This window comes from Numida meleagris, chromosome 5 (genome assembly GCF_002078875.1).
Source record: "Numida meleagris isolate 19003 breed g44 Domestic line chromosome 5, NumMel1.0, whole genome shotgun sequence".
In the NCBI taxonomy this organism is placed as follows: domain Eukaryota; kingdom Metazoa; phylum Chordata; class Aves; order Galliformes; family Numididae; genus Numida; species Numida meleagris.
The window spans coordinates 31,731,071-31,756,417 of NC_034413.1; the positions used below are offsets into that span (position 1 = coordinate 31,731,071).

Consider the following 25,347-nt stretch of genomic DNA (forward strand, 5'->3'; position numbering starts at 1 on the left):
CAACAAATGCGTACAGATGGAGTTGGGTTATGACAAAAAATAGTTACAAAAGCATTAGCTCTTTGAAAGTTGAGGAAAAATCCAACAGTCTTTCCACTCAGGTGCTGTTTTGCACGGCCTCATTTACAAGATGATGTGAGAGTGGCCATCACTTTTCTTTAATCTTATGTAACCTGAGAAAACTAAACAGCAAGCAGATGTCAGAAGTGTTGTTGCAGTGGCTTACAAAAAACAGGATGGTTGAAGAAGGTGATGAGATCAGCTGTGAGAGGCACAGGTACCACTGTCCAACTAAGTCAGATGTCTGCACTGTGAACTTGCTCCTGGGAGTCTTTCCTGTCTCCTGCTCCAAGCAGGGTCAGCTGTGTCAGGGTTGGACACAGAATAGGTGAATAAACACTTCCTCTTGTCTGCTAGCTCTAGTACTGTTAATTCAGCCCAGGATGCTTCACTGCTGCCACAGCACTCCGAATGAGCTAAACTTGAGATGCTAGTGCTGCATATCATTGCTGTGACTCACAGGGTAGGTTTACAGCTAAGTGAGAATTCAGTGAGATGAAATAATTTTTTTCCTAGTATGCTTCACCTTGCACTGATGTATCTGTGGTGATCCACAGTCTGTTTGCTAGCAGCTTCCACCTACTCAGTAAGCAGCCTGGTTTCTACTGAAGCAGAAAACTTCCCAGACAATGACACAACTGGTGCCACTTGTTTAGTAAACTCAATCTGTTTGAAAGCTGAAATGCTTGTTTTGTTTTGCTTTAAATTGAAATAAAGTGAACCTCTGTGAATTTTATTCTGCTTTCCTAACACAAACCTACCACCTAGTCAAAAATGAGGATTTGTTGCGTTTTAACACACACATACCTATGCTGATATTATGAAACACTTTCCTTATTCCCTAAAAACTATTGCAGTAAAGCTAGCGTGATATAGAGAACACTCGTTTAGGTATTTCATGGGCTACATCTTTTACTTTTCCCCCCAGGAATTGTTCTTCTGCATCTTCAATAAACTGTAGACACTTGCCTATCTCAGCAATTTCTGTTGGAGGTTTCTCCTTGGTCTGTGCGATCCAATGGTCTTCACAGTAAGGGTTCTCCTAAGATGGCTTGTGAAAAGATGTTGACGGAGTCTTCTGCAATACAGTGGAGGTGCTCGGTTTGTCATTTTCACTTCCTTTTGGCTGAAATTTAAATGAACTGAAACATGGATGAGAAGTTCAAAAGTGCCAAAGCCAATGAGAAGGGTTTGGGAACTCTGGGCCAAGAGCCTCAAATCCAAACTAGTGCTGTTTACTGCATGGCATCCAAACTAACTCCTCTGAGAACTTCTGTGATAGTAAGGATGCTGTTCTCCATTTCCAGTGTTGGGTGTTTTGGTTTTTTTTTTTGTTGTGGGCAAGAAATTACAGCCAAATTAAAAGGACGTAGAAATTTATTTTCTAGTGTAGGGATTATCTTTAAAGCTGTATTTCTTTTTGCGGAGAGTTGAAGCAAAAGTGGCTGTGCAGGTCTTTCAATGTCATGGGCTGCTCAGACAGGTGTGAACTGCCCATACACCACCAAAGCTTTGCTCTCAGCTGAATGAATACACTCCCTGCGGTGGGATATGTCCTGAAACGATCTGAGAACTGCTCTATTCCACTTCTTCCGGTGTGCTGGTGGCTTCTCGTAGTAGGGAAGCCAGAGGGATGCTACAACTGCACCAATCTCTCTGACAGCTTTTTCTGCAGTGGTGGGATTGGGCCAAGCGTTGCCTAGGAGTGAGGGGGATGCGACAGCTGCTGTGGCCCCTGATTCATCATTTGCGGGAAACCATCTGCAGGGGGCTGTGTTCTCTTTTCAATCACTCTGTGGGTGCTGTTTCTCTAAAAGACTTTCCTTGGCTGGGGTAAATGTGAGCTGAAGCCAGGGAACAATGCTAAGAAGTGAATTTTGGTCCGTTCTGGGAAGGAGAATATAATTGTAGTTATATCTTACTCCTGTGATTGTAGCCTTAAGTTGTGTGCTTCTTTTGTGACTGCCTTTTATGTGACAGCACGTTTCCAGGCAAAGGACTCAGCTTTGGGAATATTACAGCAGTTAGAGCTGACCTTTAGCTGAACACACAGGAATGCACAACGGCACGATGGAGTTTTTATAGCAATTCTTTCACTAGATAGATAAGTGCCTAACCAGCACCCAGTAACGCTTTCTGCACAGAACAAAGATTTTGACATTACAGAGTTACTTGGATGGTCTGAGATTTATTGCAGAAGGGAGGATGGGGCTGGGAGCAAAGAAAAGGCAGAGCAGTTTTAGTGGAGAAATGCCAGGGCTATGAAGGGACTTTTTGGACAAGTGGAAAAGATGCGCTTGTGTTAAAATCCTCTAGCACCTGCAGACAGCTACAGGAGCCGGAGACGCTGCTGCAGCTGCTGACTTGTTTATTCTTCTTATACTGCTTGCTTCCATGGGCTAGTTGTGTGGTTTTGCAACTTTACTGAGACCATTTCATGTTATTTTTATTTCCCTGCAGTGAAGCTTTTGAACCAATCTGTCTTTTACGCCAGACATTGAACACTGAAAGGGTTAAGGGTGATTTTCCTCGCTATCAGCTGTGCTGGATGTATCCTACGCCGCATGTGAATTTACTGAAAAGCTATAGGCTTGTAAGGTATGGTAAAAACGTTGCCTTGAGTGCTGTTGCTCTGCCGGTTGTGCTGTAAATAAAGAGTGCCCCAAGGGCAGATGTGCTTGTATGGTTTTGTTAGCTGGCTATTTTGCCAGTTGTTGTGGGTAAAACAGATCTCCAAGCACTGGACAACTTGCCTGCTAATCTTCAACAAGCAGAACTGCTGTTCTCTTTTAAACAATCTGTATGAAACTGCATGCTTGCTCTTGCTTCAGTCAGTGCCTTTGGAGCGTGAAATCTGCACTCAAGATGTTCTTGGAGCATCGAAATGGATGTGCCAGTGGCCTCAGTAAGTGTTAGAGGAGGTCAGGTGCACATTTCAGTGGCAAAAACTCTTTCCTACTAAGTTTGGCCTAAGGAAAATCGTGGCACAGTGAACATGCTGCTGACTGCTGCATAACTTGTTCCTACTTGGAGTATCAAATGATAGGTTTCAGGAGGGAGCTAGATTAATCTTAAGAGCCTTTATTTCTTTCCTTTCTTTTTTAATCCTGCTTGGTGTTCACCATATCTACCCGTGATGGCTGTGGATTGCTTATTAAGCTCTAAGATTCAAGTAATTGAAAACGTCTAACAATCTTGACCATGTCTTTATAATCTATAATGAAATTTTATCCTTTGATAAGGTCTTGTAAAATCTCCATTAATGTTCAAAAAGCGATACTGCATAATTTCTCCATCTTTCTGTGTTCCTATTAACTTTTTTCCTGCTTAAAATTCTTCCTGATCTTCAATTATGAAATGCAATTTTTATGATAAAATGTGACCAGGATGCACTTTAGTCTATAGAAAAGAAGCCTTTCAGTTGTGGCAGAACTGTACTTGCTGATAGCTTTCCTCATGCATTTCTGCAGTAAGTGAAGTGAGTCAGACATACTAGGGCTCTCCTACAGGGAGGCATGGGACCAGTGGGATCATTATCATAGAATCACAGAATCACCAAGGCTGGAAAAGACCTCCGAGATCATCCAGTCCAACCATCTACCTCCCACCAATATTTCCTCACTAAAATATTTCCTTATACTCAGCTTAGCACTCCTAGATAGACCTTTCTGACTACAAAACAGAATTTCTAGTTGTTCTTGTGTCTATTCTGTCTCAATGGAAGTGGAATCATACAGTAGACATCATTCTTTATTTGTATTTATTTTTTCCCTAGAATTATTTACTGTTTACTGTTTTTATAAAATTGTTTGCCCCAATTTTTAATAGCTAACTTGAGCTCTGGTGCAATAAAATGTGCCTCTGTTCACTTTCCCAAGGCTAGCCTGAGAAAAAAACTTGCGTGTCACTTCTCTTAGAGGCTGGAGATGCAAAAAATCTGCAATTATTAAACAACTTTATGAAAAGTGGTAGAGCTCATGTCACAGACAGAACAAAAAAAAATCACTTTGTGTTAGTCAAGAACATCCAGAGGCTTTCCTGTGCACTGAATGTTGAGGCTTTTCCTGTATACCAGTGCTCATGTTACAGATGACTTGCCCACACTGTGATCGATATGGGCTCTAAAAGGGTATTCTTGGGTTTTGCAGAGTTTGAATAGACTGGCAAACCAAACTGAAAGATAGTAACACATCACTGCTGGCGAACTGCCTAGATAGGATTCGGTAAATACGATTCTAACTTCTATTTCAAAGTCAGGAGGGAATGGTGTTTAATATTCCTATTGTTAGCACTATTAATCTACACTGGGCATTTTAAATGAGCTTGCACTGTAAGAATGCAATTTTACTATCTATTTATTTTCCTTCAGTATCAAGCTGGTTTTTGCTTACTACTTTGCTTAAATGTTACCTTGAAAGAGCCCTCCCTTAAAGAAAACATGGGATTTGAGGCTGTGAGACAGACACCAACAGTGATGGAAGATAATTAATATTAATGAAGATAATACATTCCAATTACGTTTGGTGTTTTACTCGCTAGCAGCTTGGTGCTCTGCAGGAACAAATGGTAAAACTGGCTGCAACATAGTGTGCCTACAGCAGAGAGCTGAGACAGCAAATTGTTCTCAAGGGTTATTACTGAATACTGATGGATTTTTCCCATAAAAAAGAAAGACTGCAATGGTTCCTGCACCTGCAAGGAGTATCCTAGCAACATCACTGGGGAAACTGTGTGCCAGGACTTTTTTTTTTCTGAATGCTTTTTGTTGAAAGTAACTGCAGATGGAAAATAAAGGTCAAGAGCAATTTGAGCTTTTCCAAATGCAGCTGCTTAATTCATTACTGAAAGAAATGTTTGTGTTGTTGTTTTCTGCTGAAAGGCTAAATATCAGGTTCCAGAGTCGTCCACCAGACTCTCCAATCGCAGCTCAGTCAGACCTGAGTATCACTCAATCTCAGATGTCACCTCTTGCTTGCACAAAAACTACTGTTAGCATTTTGCTAACAGCTTTTACCTCATGAAGTAACCAGCTGGTGGTGAGGATAGCTGGAGCTTTCTCTGCAACAGAGAACAGGAAAGAGAACACGAAATATCCCCAGGTATAGGGAACAGATCACTGGTCTAACAAAAGGGAAGGAAAAAGCCTGTTTTTTGTCTGAGAAGGTATATGTGGTCCTGTCGTAATGCATGCACAGACCTCAGGTAAGTTCCTGCTTTGTCATCAGCTTTCAGGGAAGTATTGATTTCAGATTTTCCTACATCATTCACGTTTGTCAATTGGATGCTGATGTTTTCATTAGCTACTCTGAGAAGTATGCGTTCTGTATGGGTTCACACATAAACAGTCATAAAAAATCAGCAGCTATCAGGTACGATTCTCTCTCTTGACTACCTGATTAGTGAGCTAAATTAAGGCTTGAGCTAAAATTTATTACCAAACTAAAGTAACCTTAAAGTAGCCTTCTGCTTCCGTCTTTACAAAGACACGTTAAGTATTTAGAGCCACTTGTCTTCCTGAGAAATATTTGAGTAATTTGCAAAAGAAAAGTAGTTGAGGATAAGGTGCTTGTTTTGAAGCAACAAAACAAAATCTGATTGAAAATCAGCTATGACTAATAAAAAAAATGAAATACGTTCCGTTCAAACTTTTTGTTTTCTTCTTTTTTGTTCCTTCTGGAGTGCAGGTGGTATGCTCCCTGCTGCGATGAATCCTTGCTCAGTGCCACAGTCTATTCCTCTGGCAGAAGGAATCTGCCGTACGGTATCAGACATGAATGCAGATCAAACGATGGTCACGCAGAAAACTTTAGTGGAGCAGTTAGTGAAAAGGTATCCAGGTAATGTGTTTGTTTCCCCTTCCTTTTAAAAATGACTCTATCGTCAAGCTTAAGGTTCTGATGTTGGGCGAGTCGTCATTGAATATTTACAAGCAAAGCTGGCAATGTGTAAATGTGTCAGTAGACAGATGGGAGAATATTTGAATATGTACACAGTCCTTATCAATCTGAAAGCAACACTAACGTTATTTTGGGTATGAGGATTAATAAATCCTTGAGAATAACCGAGGGAACTGGGCACAGTAGCACATTGAGAGGATGCTCCTTCTTGAGGGTAGGAAAGCATACACGAGATATTCAGGCAACAGGTCTGGAAAAGCACAGAATAGACTAGCTGTCATATCAGTAAGTCTTGGAGTTCTCTGTAAGAAGCAGGAATGCATTTGACTTTGATGGCAAAGGGGTCTATAGCAGGGGAGCTACAACCAGTGTCTGCTATCAGAAATGCAACTGGCCTCAAAATCAGGTTTGCTGGTCAAATTCCAGCCCCTCCTTTCCTGAAAGCAAGTTTATTACAGCAAATCCTCCTTTTCTGATGAGATAGCAGACAATTCCCTTCAGTGCTGCATTTTCTTTCACTGTGAAAAACATTCAGTCTCCCTTAGGTCTGTAATATTGAAGTGGGGTGTGGGAGTGTGCATGTGTGACTCTGCAGAAGCTCATTATAGCCTTTTGAAGGGGGTTGCTTGGTTTCACTCTAAGCTTCTTTTGAGTCACTGTAATCTCATAGCTCTGCAATTGTTACAGGTAAGCTTTTCCGCTACTGGGAAAAATTTTAATGCAAGCCCTGTAAACTGGTTCTGAAATCTGCCAGCAATGTGATGTACCCCATATGTGCACTGAGACTCCACAAGGTACCACTTTTAGCTCAGCTGAAAGGAGCACTCCCAAGTTTACAGAAGGAGAGAATGTTTTTCTTGCTATCTTTTCACCTTGCTGGAGGTCTTCATTCTTGTGGGGCCCACGGCGTTTCCGTGCTGCCCTCACCTGGCGGGCCCAGGGGGTTCTCTTTGACTCAGGGCTGCAGTCTGCTGTCCCTACATTTTGGGGCAGTCACTTCTTAGGGAGCCTCAGGGCTGCAGGTGGTGGACAGCTGTGTGCTAGCACAACTGCTGTCTCTGGTGATGTATTAAAAAACAGTCCTGCCATTTGTCCTGTCATATTTGACACTTTCATGTTGAAATTGAGCATTTTCTATTTGCACTTCACTGCCACATCAATTTCAAACTTCTTTCTGAATCCTGCAAATTAATTACATTGGGCATTTCATGTTGATTCACTTCTAGATCCGTTACATGTAAGTTATTTTTTGACCAGTTCCCATTTTATTTGAAAACTCTTTTCTAATTTGAAATATCTCTACCTTTCTTGTAGGCATTGCAGTTCCCTCCCAGAAAATCTTATACAACATCCTTGGCACTCTAATTAAAGAAAGGAGGATCTATCATACAGGAGAGGGATACTTCATCGTTACCCCCAACACCTACTTTGTCACAAATGATGCCACAGAATACAATAAAAGGGTCCTGAGGAAGGACAGCGAGGACATTTACCAGGCAAACTGCAAGAGCTATGCAGACCCAGTGAAAGAAAACATTGCCACAGTATCCCATTGTCTCCCTGACCAGAATATGCTTTGTGAACAAAGACTTCGGCAGCTAATGAACCATGAACCTAAGGAAGGACATAAGAAAGGCTGCAGTGAAGGGAAGTCTTTGATTCAAACTCAGGTCATCTCCTCATCTGCTGAAAACCGTTCCTGGGACACCATGAAATCCCTGACATCAGTAAAAGAGAAACTGAAAGGCAAAAGATTCGGCCTTTGCCTTTTCTGGAGAAGTATCCCTAAAAAAGAAAAACAGAAGGAGTACTCTACTTTTTCAGCCCAATTTCCTCCCAGGGAGTGGCCAGTCAGAGATGAAGATGACTTAGATAATATTCCACGTGATGTTGAACACGAAATCATCAGGTGCATTAATCCTACTCTTACAGTTGATAATTTGATTAAACACACAAAATTAATGCAAAAGTTTGAGGAGAGGAAAAAATATACAACTAAGGGTACCTCTGCTGAAGTGTTAATACTAAGGCACAAGTACCTTTCAAAAGAGTGTGTCCAAAAGACACAAATTAGAGCAGCAAATCACAAAAGGAAAAACAAATCAAACAAAGAGAAGCAAATTAGCAGAAGCAATGGGAAATCTCACGTGCATGAGCCAACGTTCCAAAGCAAGAAGCTGGAAGAGAATGTTTCTCTGCTTGTTACAAACCAACAGCCATTGGAGGCAGCAGTGGAATCCCAGGTCATATATAAAAAGCAAATTAAGAACCCCTTTCAGGGTCTGTCATGGAAACACAACTTTTATGCAAGAGCATACAAGGGTCGTATTAACAGTCAGCGGAAGTCCAGGAGTCGAAAGCAGGAAAGGGATTTACAAAGGTTTACAAAGTCCTTGGACTCCCCCGGAACCTTTGGATATGAAGCTGAACAACTGCTTCCTGAAATGCAGGCTGACAGCACTAAGCAAAACAAATTATTCCAAGCTAATAGGTTTTCCCTCCAATTAAAGAAAGGCAATTTCAGTGAAAATGTTAGTTATCCGCAAAGCAGTACTTTGCGAATAGATGATAAATATACATGCTTTCTGGAGAGTAATGTTTCTGAAGACAACGTCTACAGAGGAACAGTGAAAGGAAATCCTGGGGATATTCAAAAATCTCCAGACTCCTATGCTGAGGATAAAAGTGTGCATAAAGAAAAAGAAAAATATTTACTACATCTGAAAGGTGAATGTTGCAGGTACAAGGCTGACAATGTATGCGAGTTGTTAGCCCAAGCAGCAAACAAATTTCAAAATGTCCATCTCTCAAATTATATGACCAATGTTACAAGGGAAAAAGAATTTAGTGTGACATACAGACAAAAGACTGATAAAAAGAATGAACTTGTATTTAAATACGACTGTGCCAACCATACTGGATCAATGAAGCTGGAAAGTGACAGATTTACCAACAAATGCCGTCTTCAGAACCAGAAAGCACACGATTGTGACAAGTGTGGTTTGTTGCATGTGGATGACAGTTTTGAATGCAATGAACCATGTCAGTTGCTTTCTTGCCATGCATTTTCAGGTACAAGAGACTGGAGTAAAGCTGTGCAAAAGCTGGGGACTACTCTAAAAAACTCTACAGTTAATATTTATCCAAACCAATATAATACAACTGTAAATAGACATGACTTTGAAGGGTACGGATATGAGGAAAGTGCTGATTTTGCAGAATCAATTTGTGGCTCAAAAAAGCATCAAAAGCCAGTCCTCACAGAAGAAAGTTGTTTGTGCAGCCAGGTTCTTCCAACGGTTTCCAGAAAGGAAGAAGAAACTAGCTTTACTGAATGTATGGAGGCTTCAGCTGTAGATTTCTGTGATGCTAACGAGGCTGACGCTTTGCAGAACTGCACCTGTGAGATGGCAGAAGAAGTGGCATGCCAGAGTTTGGGCCCACAAGCCAAAGAAACAAGAACCCCCCCAGGAAAAACAGGTCTCTTTTTAAAGAATGAATATACTGTGATATCAGGAGAGAATCACACAGAAGGGACAGAAAACCACAGCTTTACAGGAGACAGTGGAATTGACTCCCCAAGGTAAGAAAACACATGTGACTATGTTACATGTTTCATCGTCAAATTAACAACAATCAGATTTGGGTAGAACTTTTGTTGTGTATCATAAACACCCCTCCCCAACAGCTAAATTGGTATTATCTTTTAATTATGACCCAGAAATACTCAAAATGCATAGTGTGCCCATGTCTTATTCCATAAACTTTCTGCCTAAATCTGCTATGCATGTGTTGCTGTTTGTATTTTGCATTTGGATTTGCATTCACAAGACAAGATGGAAATGCACAGGTGCAGAAATGCTAAGGAACATGGATAAACTCAACATGCTTCTGTCAGCAAGGCTATCCAGCTTGCCATATGACACTATAGATATTGTCATAGTCACCTCAGTTGTAGGTGAAGAATAAAACGTGCTTTATAAAGATGTCCAGTCACAACTTAAAGTACAAAATATACAACTCGCTCACAACACAGGAGAAATGTGCACACCACCTTGAACTAGAGGCTTCTTTCATAGAGTACCTGTTGCCTGTAACTATGCACCTTTTCAAAGAGATTTTCTTAAAGTTCCTTTAATGGAAAACAAATTGATATGAAACAATTTTTACATAGTTCCATACGGATAAGACTTACACAGCTGTTAACCAAATTGGCAAGAACCTAAGTTAAAATGCTGTGTGGGGAAAAATCATATCCATTTTTTAATAGCATTCTATGTTCCCAAGACCTTAAATGACTGGTGTTTAAGTGCAATTAAACTACTCAGGTCCTGATTTGATGCATATTGTCACCTTGAGCAGCTTGTATATAAAGGAACAAATCACATCTTTCTGTTTCTAAGGAAATGCTGCTGGAGCAGGGTTGTTTCTGTTTTTCCCTTAAGCAGCTTTTTGGCACAATTCTCCTGTATTCCCTGGATGCGGCCACTTGGAAGCCCGTTGGTCATTCTGATGGTATTGATGCCATCTGAGGTAGCAGAAGCTAGGCCAGTTCAGCTTTGGTTATAGACCATGAAGTCTGACATCTAATAATTGTTCTTTTAGATGGACTGAAAAGAAGATGAAGCTTCCTGCCAAATTCTGACAGCATCAATAGCAATGCATAGAGAACAGAGTGGAAGGGCAATGACAAAAAGTTCCTTGCTTCAGCTAACTCTAGCCGGGAAGGTTTGCTAAGTTATTAATGAGCGTCTCAGCTTTTTATTTGTAACAACATAAGCATACTGTAACTGTGCTTGGTGATGTCTGGGGGCTGCCTGTAAATATAAGCCTTTTGTTAACATTTTGGAGGTGTCAGCAACAGAAATGTGTTACTTTTTTTTTTTTTTTGCATCTCCACGTCTAATAAAAATGAGGACTGACACAGTGCATGAGGGCCAGGCTGTACAGTCGGGGAGGGCACGTGCTGCCCAAGAGGAACTGTATTTGACCAGAAAATTCCTGAAGGCGTTTCCTACTTGAGCCACAGGACCAACCGCAGGCGCTACCCGCTATGAGAAAACGATGCAAAGCGACTGGATCGGCACACACCTTTTTACACACCAGTTCCTTCAACGCTGAGCCTTTCCCACCGCGCCTCGGCGAAAGCCCCACTGAGCCGTGTGGGGGCAGCGGCAGGCGGTGACAGGCTCCGCTCCGTGAGAGGAGGCGCCCTGCCCCGCGGCGGGCTCCCACCGGCCCCCGCCTTCTCTCAGGGAGGGAGAGGACGTCGTGCCGATCCCGGCTAATTTTGATGCTTTAATCCCCTTTTCTTTCTCTGCCCCAGCACGAGGGCGTTACACGCGCGCGGGGTCACGGCACAGCTCCAAACCGCCCCGCTGGGGCAGGCACGGGCACGCCATCGTGGCGGCCGTCTCATGGCCACGCACGCATGGCGTGCGCGGGGCACGTTGGGATTTGTGGTCCGGGCCTAGCGGGACCCCGGGGCACGCTGGGATTTGTGGTCCGGCCGAGGGGCGGCCTCCCATTGGCTGCGGGACAGCGGCTGCTCGCCGGGATCGGAGCCAGTTTCCGGGGTGGGATCCATTCCTGTCACGGCGCGGCTGCGGCGTGGTGGCCGGTGAGCGGCGATGCCTGAGGCCACACGGTTCTGCGCCGGCAGCGGGGCCGAGTCGGAGCCCGAGAGCCCTATGGAGAGCGAGGCCGCACCGGAGAGCAGCCGCCGGCGGCGCAAGGTACCGGGGAGGGCTCCGGGGCCTTCCGAGGCCGACTCCGGGCCGCTTGTGCCGCTCCTCCCGCGTGCCGGCGATCGCGTTTCTTACTCCCCACGCGGCGCGGCGGGCGTTGCCCGGGGTCGCGTGCCTCCGGCGGAGCTCGGGCCGGGCCGACCTGCGCCGCGAGGTCCCGGGGCGAGCCGGCCACGTGCGTGGCCTCCTGGAGGCCTCGTGTCGGGGCGAGACCGCCGGGCACGTGGGGTTGGCCCGGTGAGACGGCTGCCTGGGTAGGTGTCCCCGGGTGGAGGTTGAGGCGGAGACTGAGCCCTGCGGCGTGGTCTCGGATGTCCTGATGGCGGCAGGGGCCCGCCCCTTAGAGCAGCTGAGGACGCACGTGTGCGTGTCTCTCTGATGGCCGTGTTGCTTTTGGCTCGCCAGAAGGAGAAGAAAGAGAAGAAATCCAAACGGCACGACAAAGCTCGGAAGAGGAAACCTCAGACGGATGAAAGCGAGCAGTCTGAAGAGGAGAGCAACTCACCAAAGCTCAAGAAGGCAAAGAGTGGAGGGAAACAGAATGGGCACGTGAGGGAGGAGAGCCCGGAGAATGCCAGGCTGTCTTCTGTCAGTGCTAAATCCACCCACAAGAAACGGCACAGCAACTCCAGCGAGACGTCCAGCGGGGATGGGGACAGTGACCAGGAGCAGGTAACGGCAATAGCTGACGTGCCCACGGTGATGAGAGTAGCTTTCAGTACCCACGTTAGTCAGGCTACATTTAGAGCAGGTTATCTTTGTTTCTTTGTGTGTTCTTTTCCCTCACGACCAATGGGAAGAATGCCAATAGTTTCCAAGACTGAAAACTGCTTGGTTGTGCTTGCTGGCAGTTATTTGCAAACAGTTAGAATTGTGAGAGCGCTGAAGTTCTAGATCACTGCCCTTGGTTTCCTCACATCAACAGTGCCAGTGCTGTTGGAGCTGCTGGTTGCTGCCTCCAGGCTGTAGGGAGAGGGCATCTGGATGTGATTTAATGACAGCGGCTGTGTCTGTGATTGCTAGAGATACATTTTAATTGGATTCTTGACAGTATGAGTTCTTCTGTGGTAAATAACTCCTTTTTTTTTATTATTTATTGTTAGTGTAGTTAATGGAGAAAGAAACATATTAACACGTAGTTTTTCTATGTGTGATCTAATAAACTGGTAGTTCTTGATGTGATAAGATCCACCTTAGTGTAATAAAATACATCATTGTAACAATGTGTATTTTTAAGCCCTCTTATAGTATTTTTTTTATTTTTTCGAACTTTGATTCTACCTGCTAAAATGTATACTGAAGTGAGACGCAAGTAAGATTTTCTGATCTGCCTTGTTTTGTTACTCCTGGAAATCAATTTCTGTCTGGAAATCACTGTGCTGCTCAAGCTGGGTGGTAGGTGGTTGGCTGCATATCAAGCTTGCTTCTTGTCCATTACAATATACTCTGCTTGGCTGTCAGTAATTGTTTAAAATATAACCTTAAAATTTAAGAATTTTTGAGGTTGAGTTTGGATGTTTTGCATTATTATGCCGTTGTATTTGAAGTGAAGTCTTCATTTAAATTACAGGTTGCTTTTGTCTAACTTTGAAATATTATAGTAAGTAAAACAAAGAAGGCTCTTCAGCTACTGCTGTGATCTTACTGGAAGTTTGACCTTTGGCTAGGACACCAGCGTGTATGCCGTTATCCTATGTTTTCTGACGGTCACATGTGGTATTCATGCAAAACATTATCTGAATTATTTACTTAACAGGAGATGACTGAAGAGCAGAAAGAGGGTGCTTTCTCCAATTTCCCTATCTCTAAAGGAACTGTTCAGCTTCTTCAAGGTAAGTTTCTTTTCATGATGTGATTTGCCCAGCTCAGGCTTTACAGTAGAACTTCAAATGAAAGATAGAAGCTCAAAAATAGTATGAGAAATTTTCAGTTCCAAGTTATTTCATAGCAAGTAAAGGAAAAACAGTTGTATTTAGCATCTCTGGCATTAGTTTGTGAATGACTTAATGTAAAATTGAGAGATGAAGTAATTTTGACATACATTTTATTTGAGAGTAGGAGTTTTTCTTAACTAAGTGGGGAGCATTACATAAATACAGCCAGAGTATTTAAAGGCTTCTATTAAAGGCTAGTAATTTAATCTGTCACCATCTCTGGTGCTATGAAGTAGGAGATTAAGGCAGGTAGCCCCTAGGTACTGTCAGGATTAAATCAATCCTCTGTGGTTAAATAAATCAGTGGAGGTGATGATACAGTCCTGACTTGCGTGGTGGGTGTTCTGCTCCTCCTCTGAGGAGTATAGAAGACTTGTCGTCATCACATTAAGGAAGTCTGTTCTAATTGTTACAGCTCGAGGAGTGACGTACCTGTTTCCTGTGCAAGTGAAGACCTTCCACCCAGTATATTCTGGCAAAGATGTAATTGCTCAAGCACGAACTGGAACGGGGAAGACTTTCTCTTTTGCTATTCCCTTAATTGAAAAGCTTCAGGCTGACTCACAGGAAAGAAGAAGAGGCCGTTCACCAAAAGTAACTACGCTTAGCTAGAATGCTGGTTTTGCATTTATTTGATGTCCGAGTGATTCAGAAGTTTAACCTACTGAAAAAGTGCTTCACGTTTGTGCAGGGATAAAAGCTATCTCCTTAAATGTGTTTGTTTAAATAGTGGGAGAAGTTAAAAATACTTATTTTTCAGTAGGACCGGCGCAAGATGTTGTAACTTCTGTTCCAGAGAATGCACATTCATTACAAGCTGTCAGCGTTCTGATCAAAAATACCATGTTTATTTTACCAAATTCTTATAATGAGTCCCCAAACTAGATAGACCAAAGCTGATCGTATCCTTGTTAATGCTGGAAATTTTTTTGTCTGCAAAGTTCTTCTTGTCACCCATCTCACAGGCTACCTGAAACTTAATTAAAAAAAAAAAAGGCATTGGGTACATTATTTGCATCCTGCCATCGTGTTGACTGTCTGACTGGGAGCTCTGACTTGAGGTTTGGTCTTGCAGAGAAAGGAGAATTTTTATTGAGGAAGTCTCTGTTGTCAGATTTGAGAGTAGTATTGCAACTATTAAAACTCCCGGCTAGTAGCTTGTCCATCATCTGTGATGAAGCCTGTGTACTGGGAGAGAAGACAGCTGCGGGGCTGCTTCTGTAGGGATATCAGTGCAGGTTGCAGAACTGTGCTGAGCACCAGTTTACAGACTGAGCGTATGTTTTACTGAGAGGCAGTTGATATCTCTTGATGGCTCTTCCTTACACCTTCTCTGTTCTCACAGGATTGAAAAGGAGTACCAAGTTTGCAGGGCTTTTTATGTGTATATTTTTAAAAAACCTTTTCTTATCCAAATTCTTCGATCTTGTACTCAAGCAACTGTTCAAAAACTAAAGTTAAATAAGATTTAAGTATCTCCTATCTAATAATAATAAGTTAGTCTGTCCTAAAAATGATTATGTGCTGAAGGAGATTAATGATGTTATGAAGACCTTAATCAGTGTGCTTCCCTAATCTTTGCTTAGATAACTATTTAAACCATTTTTCTTTTTTAATGGTGTAATGTTCAGACCTAAACTGGTGGCTGAAAGTCTAATGTTGACTAGCTTGCCCAGAGAAGCTGTGGGTGCCCTATTCCTGCAGGTGCTCAAGGCCATGGCTGGGGCCCTGGGCAGCCTGACCTGGTGGGAGGCAACCAGCACATGGCAGAGGTTGGAACTGGATGAGCTTTAAGATTCCTTCCAATGCAAGCCATTTTATGATTCTGTGACAGCAGCAGTTTGGTAGAAGTCATGTTGAGAGATCGTCTGTCTGTCTTCCTATGTAGGTACTGGTTCTTGCTCCAACGAGAGAGCTGGCAAATCAGGTTGCCAAAGATTTCAAGGACATAACGAGAAAGCTCACAGTAGCATGTTTTTATGGAGGAACACCGTACAACGGACAAAGTAAGTGACGCACTACCAGTAGCTGAAATGTCAGTTGACTGGTGTGTTTGAGAAATGCAATTGGGTCTTTCCAAATGCAAACTTTTAACTCAAGATCTGAAGAGCAATTGTAAGCTATTCAGTGGCTCAGAATATCTTTTTATGGTGGGAAATAACTGCAACTCTCAGTTATATTCTTAGTGTTCTTTGTCTGCTTGCATACCTTTAACCAAAGTGAAAGAGCTTATATTGTGTATATACACAGAGTATTTGGGTTAAGTTCTTATAAACGTTTATATTTTGTTTAAAAAATGTGAAGTCTTATAGCTGTGAGGGGGTGTGGCTTTTTTCCTCTTTGTGATAAGGGGTATGTACAAGATTTATAAAGCGTATAAGAATTTCTGTATTCTGACTGCATAATGTGCTGTGTTGATGGCTTCAAACACAACAAGCACAGGAATGAGAATAAACTCTTTCCTTACAACAGGTCTTATGTCAAGAAGGATGAAATTTCTGTTTTTCTGCATAACTTTGTGAAATAAATTATTTCAATAATCTAGACAAGATTTTGTTTGTTTTTAAATCTGGCTAAATTAAACAATCTGGAAAGATGCAACTATTTCCCAAGCATGTTAAAACAACCTCTTTGTTTGCAGCATAATTTAAATCATGAGCAAAATAAAAGGAGATGTGGAAGTTTTCTGGTTCTTGTTTTTTTTCAGGGAGAGCAGTAGAATGTCTGTCATATCAGCTTTGTTATTTTTCCCCGTTTTTTTTTAATCTCCTTTTCATCACTTCTCACTTACATTTGTAAATAAAGTACTTACAGGTGATTTAAGAAGCTGTTATTTGCTTGTTTGCCTGCTATCAAGTGTCTCTAATGTAGCGAAAGCTCATTAGTTCACTGCTAACTTGTCTTCTGCTCTTTCTTCTTTATCAGTTGATCTCATTAGAAGTGGAATTGACATTTTGGTTGGGACACCTGGTCGAATCAAAGACCATCTTCAGAATGGCAAGCTGGACCTTAGCAAGGTGAAACATGTTGTACTTGATGAAGTTGACCAGATGTTGGACATGGGATTTGCTGAGCAAGTGGAGGACATCTTACGAGTTGCGTACAAGAAAGGTAATCTCAATATTTAATCAAACAGTAGGTAATAAGTAATAATTGAGTTTCAGAAAATATGCTCAAGTTTTAGCAAAGTTGCAATCTGACTTTATTTAGAAATGATTGAATAGTGTCTTCTAGGAAATGGGAACGTAGCACGTGAGGAGGTATGGTGAAACTGGGAGTCATTCAGAGGACATTTACAAAGCTTAAAATCCAGTACCCAGGAATCTGGATAATTTTCATTGACATCCGTCCAGAAGTTGTACTCGATCTCTCTCCTGTTGAAAGGAATTTGAAGCTTTTTACCCTTTCCATCACTTGGAAGCAGACTGGATTTTTGTTCACAGCAACTTTATTCTGTAATCCTGAAAATACTTATAATTTCTAGAGCTTTTTTTTTCCTGGTCTTGATCATGTGTATATTAAAAAGCAGATTTTCCTTCTGTATTTTAGATAGTGAGATTTGATGTCATATTTTTAATAACGGTGTAATAAACCAGTATGCATCTATGAAGGAAAAGATACAAAGGTTTTGAAACGTTATTCTATGTTTTAAGATTCTGAAGACAATCCCCAGACGCTACTGTTTTCTGCAACGTGCCCAAATTGGGTGTATGACGTGGCTAAAAAATACATGAAGTCTAAATATGAGCAGGTTGACCTGATTGGGAGAAGAACTCAAAAGGCTGCTACAACAGTAGAAGTGAGTAATCTGTCTAATGGAAGTGTTTTCAGACCTCATCCCTTTCACTTCTTGACACAAGTCATCCCATCCTAAAGTACTTTATCCAGGTGATGTTGAAGGTTTTTAGAGATATTTTGTAGAGATGTATTGTTTAGTTTTCAGTATTGTAACAGTTACTTTAATAGATCAGTTGGACACATCATAATTGTATTGGTGGAATCGGAAGAACGTTGAGCTTGAAAAAAGCTTGTAGCACATGGTATCTGTTTCACTTTCTGTGGCATAAAACTGTAGCTACTAGAGCTGTGATAAAATCTTACTGCACCTTTTACTGTCCTCCAGAGAAATAGTATATTATCTCCAATTTTTTAAAGCAAGGGGAAAACAGATGTGTAGACTGTTACATTTTTTTTTTCTTGCTGTAATTACTCCGGTTAACGTTAGACTGATCGTGGTGAATATAAGGACTTTATGAATCTGCATGTTCCAAAAATGTTTTGCCTATCGAGAAATTGTATAACTAATATTTCTGGATTTTCCAATTTCAGTGTTTTAAAGAATATTATGGGATTTGTGCAAGCTAAACTCTGGAATTCTTTTCCGTAGCATTTGGCTATAGAATGTCACTGGTCTCAAAGAGCTGCAGTTATTGGAGATGTCATTCAGGTCTACAGTGGCAGCCACGGGAGGACCATTGTATTTTGTGAAACCAAAAAGGATGCAAATGAACTGGCTCTGAATGCTTCAATCAAGCAGGTATTTCATCATTTGTATTAAGTAACAAGGCCTGTCACAGAAGTATCAACCCTACGCTGATACTGGACCGGTGCTGAGTTAAGTTTTAGGGTGACTCTGAAAGTGAAGAAGGCAGGCTTTTGCAGGTGGTCAGATCAAAACAAACCCTTAAAAAAAAAAAAAAAAAAAAAAGGTTGGAAGTTCATAGCATTATAGCCTTCACAACTAGGCTGCACTAACAGACACAGGGCTACGTTTTTCTTGAGAGTTCTTGCTGACATGAAATAAAGCAGTCGTGAGGTAGTTCCTGTCCTTTTAGAGGGAACTGTGTCTCATGGATTAAAATGTGGTGACTGACTTGGAGACCTCCTGGAATAGTAGCTCATGGTATTGGAATAGCAGTTACTGAGCTGTGATGCTGATGTTAATTAGTACTGTCAGAGGGCCCCAATTAGGATTTAGAGCAGTAATGTACCAGAGCATCTATCTGTGTCTCGTCAAGATGTTTATTAGCTGTTGTGAAGAGTTTAAAGATGTACACATAGGAAGAATTCAATGCTGCTCTCTCCCATTGATGAGCTTTAGTGTTTTTCCTGAAATTTGCGGTGCAGCACAATATCACTGGTGGAAAAACAGTTGTGGTGCATTGTTTATGATGTGTTGTGATGCTGGGACTGCATGCTCCTTTTTGGTGGTGGTACCACAGCAACCGCTTTTTCTGTATGTAATTTTCATTAGGGAGATGGGTTAACCAATGTCTAGAAAGCAGTTTAGCATTATGTTCCCAGGGAAAGGAGAAGCTTGTTGATCTGCCACAACTGTGTTCAGGAGTGTTTCTCCTACACTCCTAGATGACCTCACTAACAGCTAAACCTGAGCATGGAGCCTTGTCCTGCGTTGCTGGTGGTGTTAGTGATATCAAATCTTGCATAGGCAATGCAGAACTGATCTTGGCAGGTAAGAGAAGGAAATTACTTAGATGTTTCCATTTTCACACATTAATGCTTGCTAGGAGCATATATGCTTCTTCCATTTATTAGGTGACATTAATCCAAAGCTGTGTGAAAAACTTTTTGAGTCCTGTTGTGACTCTCGGATTGTATTTTGCTGTTTTGTTTTGAATAATTCCCTACTTATATGTGGAAAACTTAAACCAACTATGAGTAAAAGGTGAAATGTAGAGGAAAAAATGATTTTTGTATGTTTTGGTCTTTGCACTTGTTATTACTGTGATATTAAAGAACTTTGAGAATTTGCAGTACTTATGTTTTAATCTTTTGATGGGTAGCGGTGGAAATTAATATACTAAGGGGGATTGAGAAGCAACACTGTTTTGGAAAAGATGCCTAAATTGGTACTGTGAAGGCTTGAGAACATTGCTGGAGATGATTAGTTTTTAAACAACTAAGCATTGCGTAGAGTGTGGTTGGAAAGTTGAGGCAGAGTTGTTTTCATAGATCACAGTAGTTAAGGATGGAGATGAGACAGATGTTCCTGTTCTGTTTTCTTACCTTAGTTTAAAGGTCTTTGAGATCCGTAAATAAGAAGCACTGAGTACATATTTTAAAACCTCTGAAGTATAAATTGGCAAACTCTGTCTTACTATACAGTGTCATAGCAAGATAACGGCCAGAAGTGACCATAAAACAGAGCATCCTTATTGCTGAATTTCAGTACAGTCCTGTAACAATGCTGTTTTTCAGGATTGCCAGTCATTGCACGGTGACATTCCTCAGAAGCAAAGAGAGATCACACTGAAAGGTTTTAGAAATGGTGCATTTAAAGTTCTGGTTGCAACCAATGTAGCTGCCCGTGGTTTAGATATCCCTGAAGTTGACCTGGTTGTACAAAGTTCACCACCAAAGGTAAGTTGAGTGTCTTGTAATAATAACATATAGTCTTGTTTTCAAGTAGTAAATGTTAGCAAGTGATGGTATTCACCATAGAGCTTTCCATCACTGCATTTAAGGGCAAGGAATGTCTTTATATACAAAAGGAGTTTCTTTGAGGATTTTTCAGAGTGCATCAGTGCCTAGAATATTTCAGGATGTTCCTTAAAATATTTGCTTGTTCAGAGTAAATTGTAATAGCTCCTACTAAGATGCATGAGTGCAATTGATGAAATTGCAGTGAGCTAGGTAAGTCATAATGCTATTTATTTTGAAGGATGTGGAGTCCTACATCCATCGTTCTGGACGCACAGGTCGAGCTGGCCGGACTGGGATCTGTATCTGTTTTTATCAGCGAAAGGAAGAAAATCAGTTAAGATATGTGGAATTAAAAGCGGTAAAGTATAGTTTTCCTCTATTTATGAGCACCAAATGTAATGTTTTAGGGCAGCATATAAAATCCTGTTGTCATGTTTTATTTATGTCAATAAGAGTACGTTGTATAAAACATCCAGCTGAGGTTCAGTTAGTTTGCAGTTTGGGTACATTGTAAATTACTGTGGGGCAGGCAGTGCACTGCAGATCCTTGTACCCACACTTTCTCAGCAAATGCCATAAGATTGTGCCTTTGGAAATGAGAAGGGCAGGCAAGGGGAAAGAGAGGACATGTTCATTTTAGTGTTCAGCTTGGACTTACTCTGAGACGAATGACCGGTATGTGCATAGCTTCACTGATAACTTCGAGCTGTGTTCCATGGGACAGTTTTCTCATGCAGTTCAGATGAAACAGTTTAGTCTCAGGCATGTAAAACTTAGGCTTGCGCTGAGAAAGGCAGCATAACTCGTACTTGAATTTTAGTCTGATCTACTTGCATTTCTAATTTTGTTTATAATTTGTGGGCCTTTTTTCCCCCTGGAATATATCAATATGGTCTCTATTCTTTTCAGTTTAAAGCCAGTGGATCATTTAAACTGACCTGGTACATAAACAGTGTTTGTGTTATCCGTTTTCCTGTAAGATTAGCTTTGCAGTTTTCAGTAACAAAGTAGGCAGTCAAAAGGTTATAAGCACAAGAAAAATGTAAGATTGAAATGATTGTTTCATTAAGAGTCCAAAACTATTTCTTTAACATTGAATTACTTATAGTTACAACTTTCATCTGTATTTTGCTTTATAAATTTCAGGGCATTACGTTCAAGCGTGTTGGTGTTCCTACTGCAACAGATATAATAAAAGCTTCCAGCAAAGATGCCATCAGGTGTGTTGGGTGATTCTAGCTCTATTGTATTTTCCTGTCTTTCTAGTTCAGAAGGGCTGGTTGGACTGTACGTTGCCATCTCTGAGCTCTCTGAACTCATCACTGTTAAAGTCTTGGACTGCTGTTTTTTTTCTGTACCAGACTAGCAATTTTTTTTCTCCTTAGATGTCTGGATTCTGTTCCTCAAACTGCTATTGAGTATTTCAAAGAGTCTGCTCAGTTGCTAATAGAAGAAAAGGGACCAGTTAATGCTCTGGCTGCAGCTCTAGCACATATTTCAGGCGCTACTTCCATTGAACAGCGCTCCCTGCTGAACTCAGATGTGGTAAGTGTGTATAGCTTTAATGTTTGTCTTAAATTTGAAAAAGCAAAAACTCACGTTGCTTAAATAGATAATTATTTATCTATTTGTCTGTTCATGGAAACTGCATTTAAGCTACTAACTACTACTATTTTAGTTAAGAATATAGGAGATTTAAGTATGCCTTAGAGGGCAGGAGCCATTTGAAAACAATTTATCAATGGTAAAATAGCAGGTTTTTGTCTGATGAGCAAAAGCTTATTCCTCTGACTGAATGGAACATGCCCTGTTTCTTCAGGGATTTGTTACAATGATACTGCGCTGCTCTGAAGAAATAAACAATATGAGCTATGTTTGGCGAAGACTACGGGAACAGCTGGGTGGTGATGTTGACAGGAAGGTGAACAGAATGTGTTTCATCAAGGGACGAATGGTAAGGGTTTGTTGTTGTTGTTTTGTGTGTGTGTGTGTGTGTGTGTGTTTTGCTACTTTACTCCTCTGGTTGTAGCTTTTTTCTTCAACAGATGGGAGGGTAAGTAGTTGGTCTTTCCTGCTCCCATTCCAGGCTCTGATAAAGACATGATCCTGTGACAGAAGGATGGCTGCAATCTATTTGGTTAGTGGTCACCTCAGCAGCTTAGGGTTCTGTTGCACTAATGTGTTAAGGAGGTAGTTCAGTGCAGTGTAACTGGCATGTCCAGAAGGGTAGCAGTACAGGTAAAAGGTACAAACTGTGTTTACTTTGCCTTTGTGATAAAACATACAACAGAATTTTTTAGGACAGTCAGTTCTGATAATGCATTTTATCTCTGTGACCTAAAACCAATCAGAAAATAACTTTTTGGTTCATGTACATGATAGTTGTACAACAAGCTCAATGTGGGACAATATTTTAAGCAAAACTAATTTCCCTCCCTCTTAATATCTCAGATTCCATGTGCATTTTCACAGACATGAAAATAAATGATAAAAGTGATAAAATTGTCTAAGATTTGTGGTGACACAGAACAAGGAATGCTTTTGTGAGTTGTTAGGCAGTGTTGCTGATTTGCCCCATTGTTTTGCTTTTTTGGATGTATTTCTTGTTTCTCAGCATGCCCAGATCAGTAAAACTAGAGAGATGCTGTGATCTTGATGACTTAATCATTTATGTGCTATCAACACATGCTGTTCTTTGATTGCTTCTTCTGCACTTATTTTTTCACACGTATATATTTCCATACATCCTTTGTTCATATCATTGCTGAAGTTTCTATTGCAGTGCCACGTACCAAGCCTGGTAAGAGAACAGTCAGTTTGCTTGCCTGTTTTTGTGTGGCTTGTATAGCGTGGGGTGGGGAAAACAACCAATAAACTGAAAACAAATTGAGAAACAGACACATACTGAATGTGCGCATTTCTTAGTATAGGAAAAACTTGGATTTGAGAGGATTTACAAATGAGTAATGGCAGATGTGGTAAAGACCACAATTTGTGAAACACTGGTACTACTCTTTTAATGTTCAAAGGTTTTGAAACATCTTAATTCAAGATAAAAAGCTTTGAAACTGAAAGCTTTGTGTTAGTACAAAGGCTTGTAGGTTCTGTTTTTTTTGGTTTTTTTTAGTTAACAATCAATTAAAAGGCTAGATTTGTATCCATTGAAACTATTCTCTCTTTTTAGGGTGTGTGCTTTGATATTCCTGTAGCAGATCAAAAGGACATAGAGGTATGTACTTCATTGAAATTTCTGATCACAGCGGACTGTAGATGAAACTGGCTGGACTGGGTTAGGCTGAAAATGTTACCTAGGTTGTGTCCTGCCTCTTCCAGTAGCCAAAAGGGGTGGCTGTGAAGGAATAGAAGAATAAAACAAGCATCCAGTGTTCCTTTCCTAAACTATTCCTATATGCACTGAGAAGAGTGGTGTTGTGAATAACCCACTCTTTCTTAATCCTGCTGGATTGATCTTTGTATGCAACTTGTGTTTCGCTTGATATTCCCTTGGTTTCCATCCACCCTTCAGTTCTTTCCCCTCAGAATTGTTCCTTAGAGAAATCATGTTTTTGTCGGGCAGAGTTAGCATTTCCATGCCAAATTCCCTAGCGTTCCAGTCTTTCATTCTGGTATTACTCCCTCAGTGCATCTCCATTCCCTCATGCCCCAGCATTTGCTTGCTCCTAAAACAATTTCTAGTTCAGGATCAGAGGTGATGAAGATGGAGGCTGGGAATGGTGGGTCAGTAATAATTCTAGTGGTATTCTTAATGAGTGCAAGGTGGGATGAGAACTGAGGCTGCTCTGTAAATCTCTATGGTTGGTATTGGTTCTGGTGTATGGTATCTGAGGCATACAGAGACAGCTGTAGCTTCTATGCTGGAAAATTTTGAAACCAGTATTGATGAACAGTTAGAAACTTGAATACCCTATATTTGCTAACAGATCTTTTATTGCTGTTTAATTGAGCAAATTTAGTAATTAGGAAATATACCGTATTTGCATTCCTCAAATTTAATTTGATACATGTGGTTTTATTTCAACAGGGAAGATGGGAAGATTCAAAGCAGTGCCGTCTGTGTGTGGCAAATGAATTACCTGAGCTAGAAGAATCCCAACGAGGAGGAGGAGGAGGAGGAAATGGCAGAAGCTTCTCGGGCTCCAGGAATGGGCGGCGGGGTGGCTCGGGAAGAAACAGATTCAGAAGCAGGGGCCAGAAACGAAGCTACGACAGAGCGTTTGATCGCTGACCTCAGAAGCCAGGGGTGGAGAAGCAGGACAGCAGTATTTTATAATATGTTAAAATAGGCTGTTCCTGTATGAGTTTGTACCACTTCAAAAAAACGTCATTCGTTTTTTTAGTTTTTTTCCCTCAGTACTACTTTGGTCACAAACAAGATCATGTTCACTTAAAAAAAAAAAACAAAAAAAAAAACAAGCAACTGTTTCCTTTCTTTCTTTACTGCCATTTCATCTGTGTAAAACCTCTATTTCTGTTCCAGAATGCAACTGTCACATCCAAACCTGTAGCCCAGCTCCCTGTATAAAATATAGATCTTAACTGATGGCCAAACCTGTACATTTTCCAAAAAGGTTACAAAAAAGTAAAATATTATTTTACAAACTCATATTGTACGTGAGATGGTTTTAACATAGCGCTGAGTAGTTTTGAGAGAAAGCAGATGCTTCTCTTAGGATGCAGGTTACATGGTATTTATGGGCATCGAGGGGTACCTGAAGACTGAAGGATGGCTACTGTCACTCCGGTCTCCAACAAGAGCTGGGTAGATGAGGAGTGTGTGCGGAGGCTGTTGTGTACCTTGACTTCAGCAACGACTTCGTTAATGTGAGGGTGACAGCGTCCAGCAGCAAGCTGCCCAGAGAGGCTGCAGCCTCTCCGTCTCTGGAGAGATTTGAAACCCTGAGCGACCCGTAGGACTCCGCTCTAGCGGAGGCTGGACGAGATGATCTCCAGAGGTCCTTTCCAACCCGTACGATTATGTGACTCTGTCAAGCGCAGACGCCAGCACACACAGCAACGCTCAGCTACAAGCGGGCGCAGCACTCACCCCGTTCAACCACAGCGGGGGAGGCGGGAGCTGCGGGCGCAGCCGGCAGGTCGATCCGGAGCGGACGAGGCGGCTGCTGCCCCGTACCCGGTTCCGGGGGGAAGCCGGAGGAAGGGACCGGTCGCCGGTGCCGGCGGAAGGGGCGGTGCAGCGGCTGCATGGGCGCGGCGTGGGGCCGTGCGGCGCGGCTCGGGCTGCCC

The 25,347-nt window shown here is 41.6% G+C and overlaps 2 protein-coding genes across 5 annotated transcripts; both read left to right on the top strand.

Moving 5' to 3' along the window:
- On the top strand, window positions 801-11,049 carry STOX1 (storkhead box 1). Of its 3 annotated transcripts, none has more exons than XM_021400567.1 (5): window positions 801-1,154; window positions 2,521-2,658; window positions 5,745-5,889; window positions 7,272-9,540; window positions 10,563-11,049. In XM_021400567.1, the coding sequence occupies exons 4-5, from the start codon at window positions 7,529-7,531 to the stop codon at window positions 10,600-10,602; spliced, it is 2,052 nt and encodes a 683-aa protein (XP_021256242.1). In that variant the 5' UTR covers window positions 801-1,154; window positions 2,521-2,658; window positions 5,745-5,889; window positions 7,272-7,528; the 3' UTR covers window positions 10,603-11,049. The 3 variants fall into 3 exon arrangements, with proteins under 3 accessions (XP_021256242.1, XP_021256241.1, XP_021256240.1); XM_021400566.1 differs by having other exon boundaries at window positions 802-1,154; window positions 5,745-5,897; XM_021400565.1 differs by lacking the exons at window positions 801-1,154; window positions 2,521-2,658 and adding an exon at window positions 3,838-5,262 and having other exon boundaries at window positions 5,745-5,897.
- LOC110400586 (nucleolar RNA helicase 2-like) lies at window positions 11,497-24,706 on the top strand. 2 transcript variants are annotated; one of them, XM_021400568.1, is made up of 15 exons: window positions 11,497-11,692; window positions 12,110-12,376; window positions 13,461-13,536; window positions 14,054-14,232; window positions 15,527-15,644; window positions 16,564-16,749; window positions 17,292-17,437; window positions 18,026-18,175; window positions 19,858-20,019; window positions 20,321-20,440; window positions 21,229-21,302; window positions 21,468-21,627; window positions 21,902-22,036; window positions 23,267-23,311; window positions 24,125-24,706. In XM_021400568.1, the coding sequence occupies exons 1-15, from the start codon at window positions 11,588-11,590 to the stop codon at window positions 24,326-24,328; spliced, it is 2,127 nt and encodes a 708-aa protein (XP_021256243.1). In that variant the 5' UTR covers window positions 11,497-11,587; the 3' UTR covers window positions 24,329-24,706. The 2 variants fall into 2 exon arrangements, with proteins under 2 accessions (XP_021256243.1, XP_021256244.1); XM_021400569.1 differs by lacking the exons at window positions 11,497-11,692; window positions 12,110-12,376 and adding an exon at window positions 12,434-12,771.

Excerpts from the sequence above, each read along its gene's own strand:
- STOX1 (XM_021400565.1), top strand. Across the intron at positions 5,898-7,271 it reads GTTAGTGAAAAGGTATCCAG|GCATTGCAGTTCCCTCCCAG; the intron begins GTAATGTGTTTG and ends CCTTTCTTGTAG. Across the intron at positions 9,541-10,562 it reads AGTGGAATTGACTCCCCAAG|ATGGACTGAAAAGAAGATGA; the intron begins GTAAGAAAACAC and ends TTGTTCTTTTAG.
- LOC110400586 (XM_021400568.1), top strand. The coding sequence starts at position 11,588 with ATGCCTGAGGCCACACGGTTCTGCGCCGGCAGCGGGGCCGAGTCGGAG. Across the intron at positions 11,693-12,109 it reads GCAGCCGCCGGCGGCGCAAG|AAGGAGAAGAAAGAGAAGAA; the intron begins GTACCGGGGAGG and ends TTGGCTCGCCAG. Across the intron at positions 21,303-21,467 it reads TCCAGCAAAGATGCCATCAG|ATGTCTGGATTCTGTTCCTC; the intron begins GTGTGTTGGGTG and ends TTTTCTCCTTAG.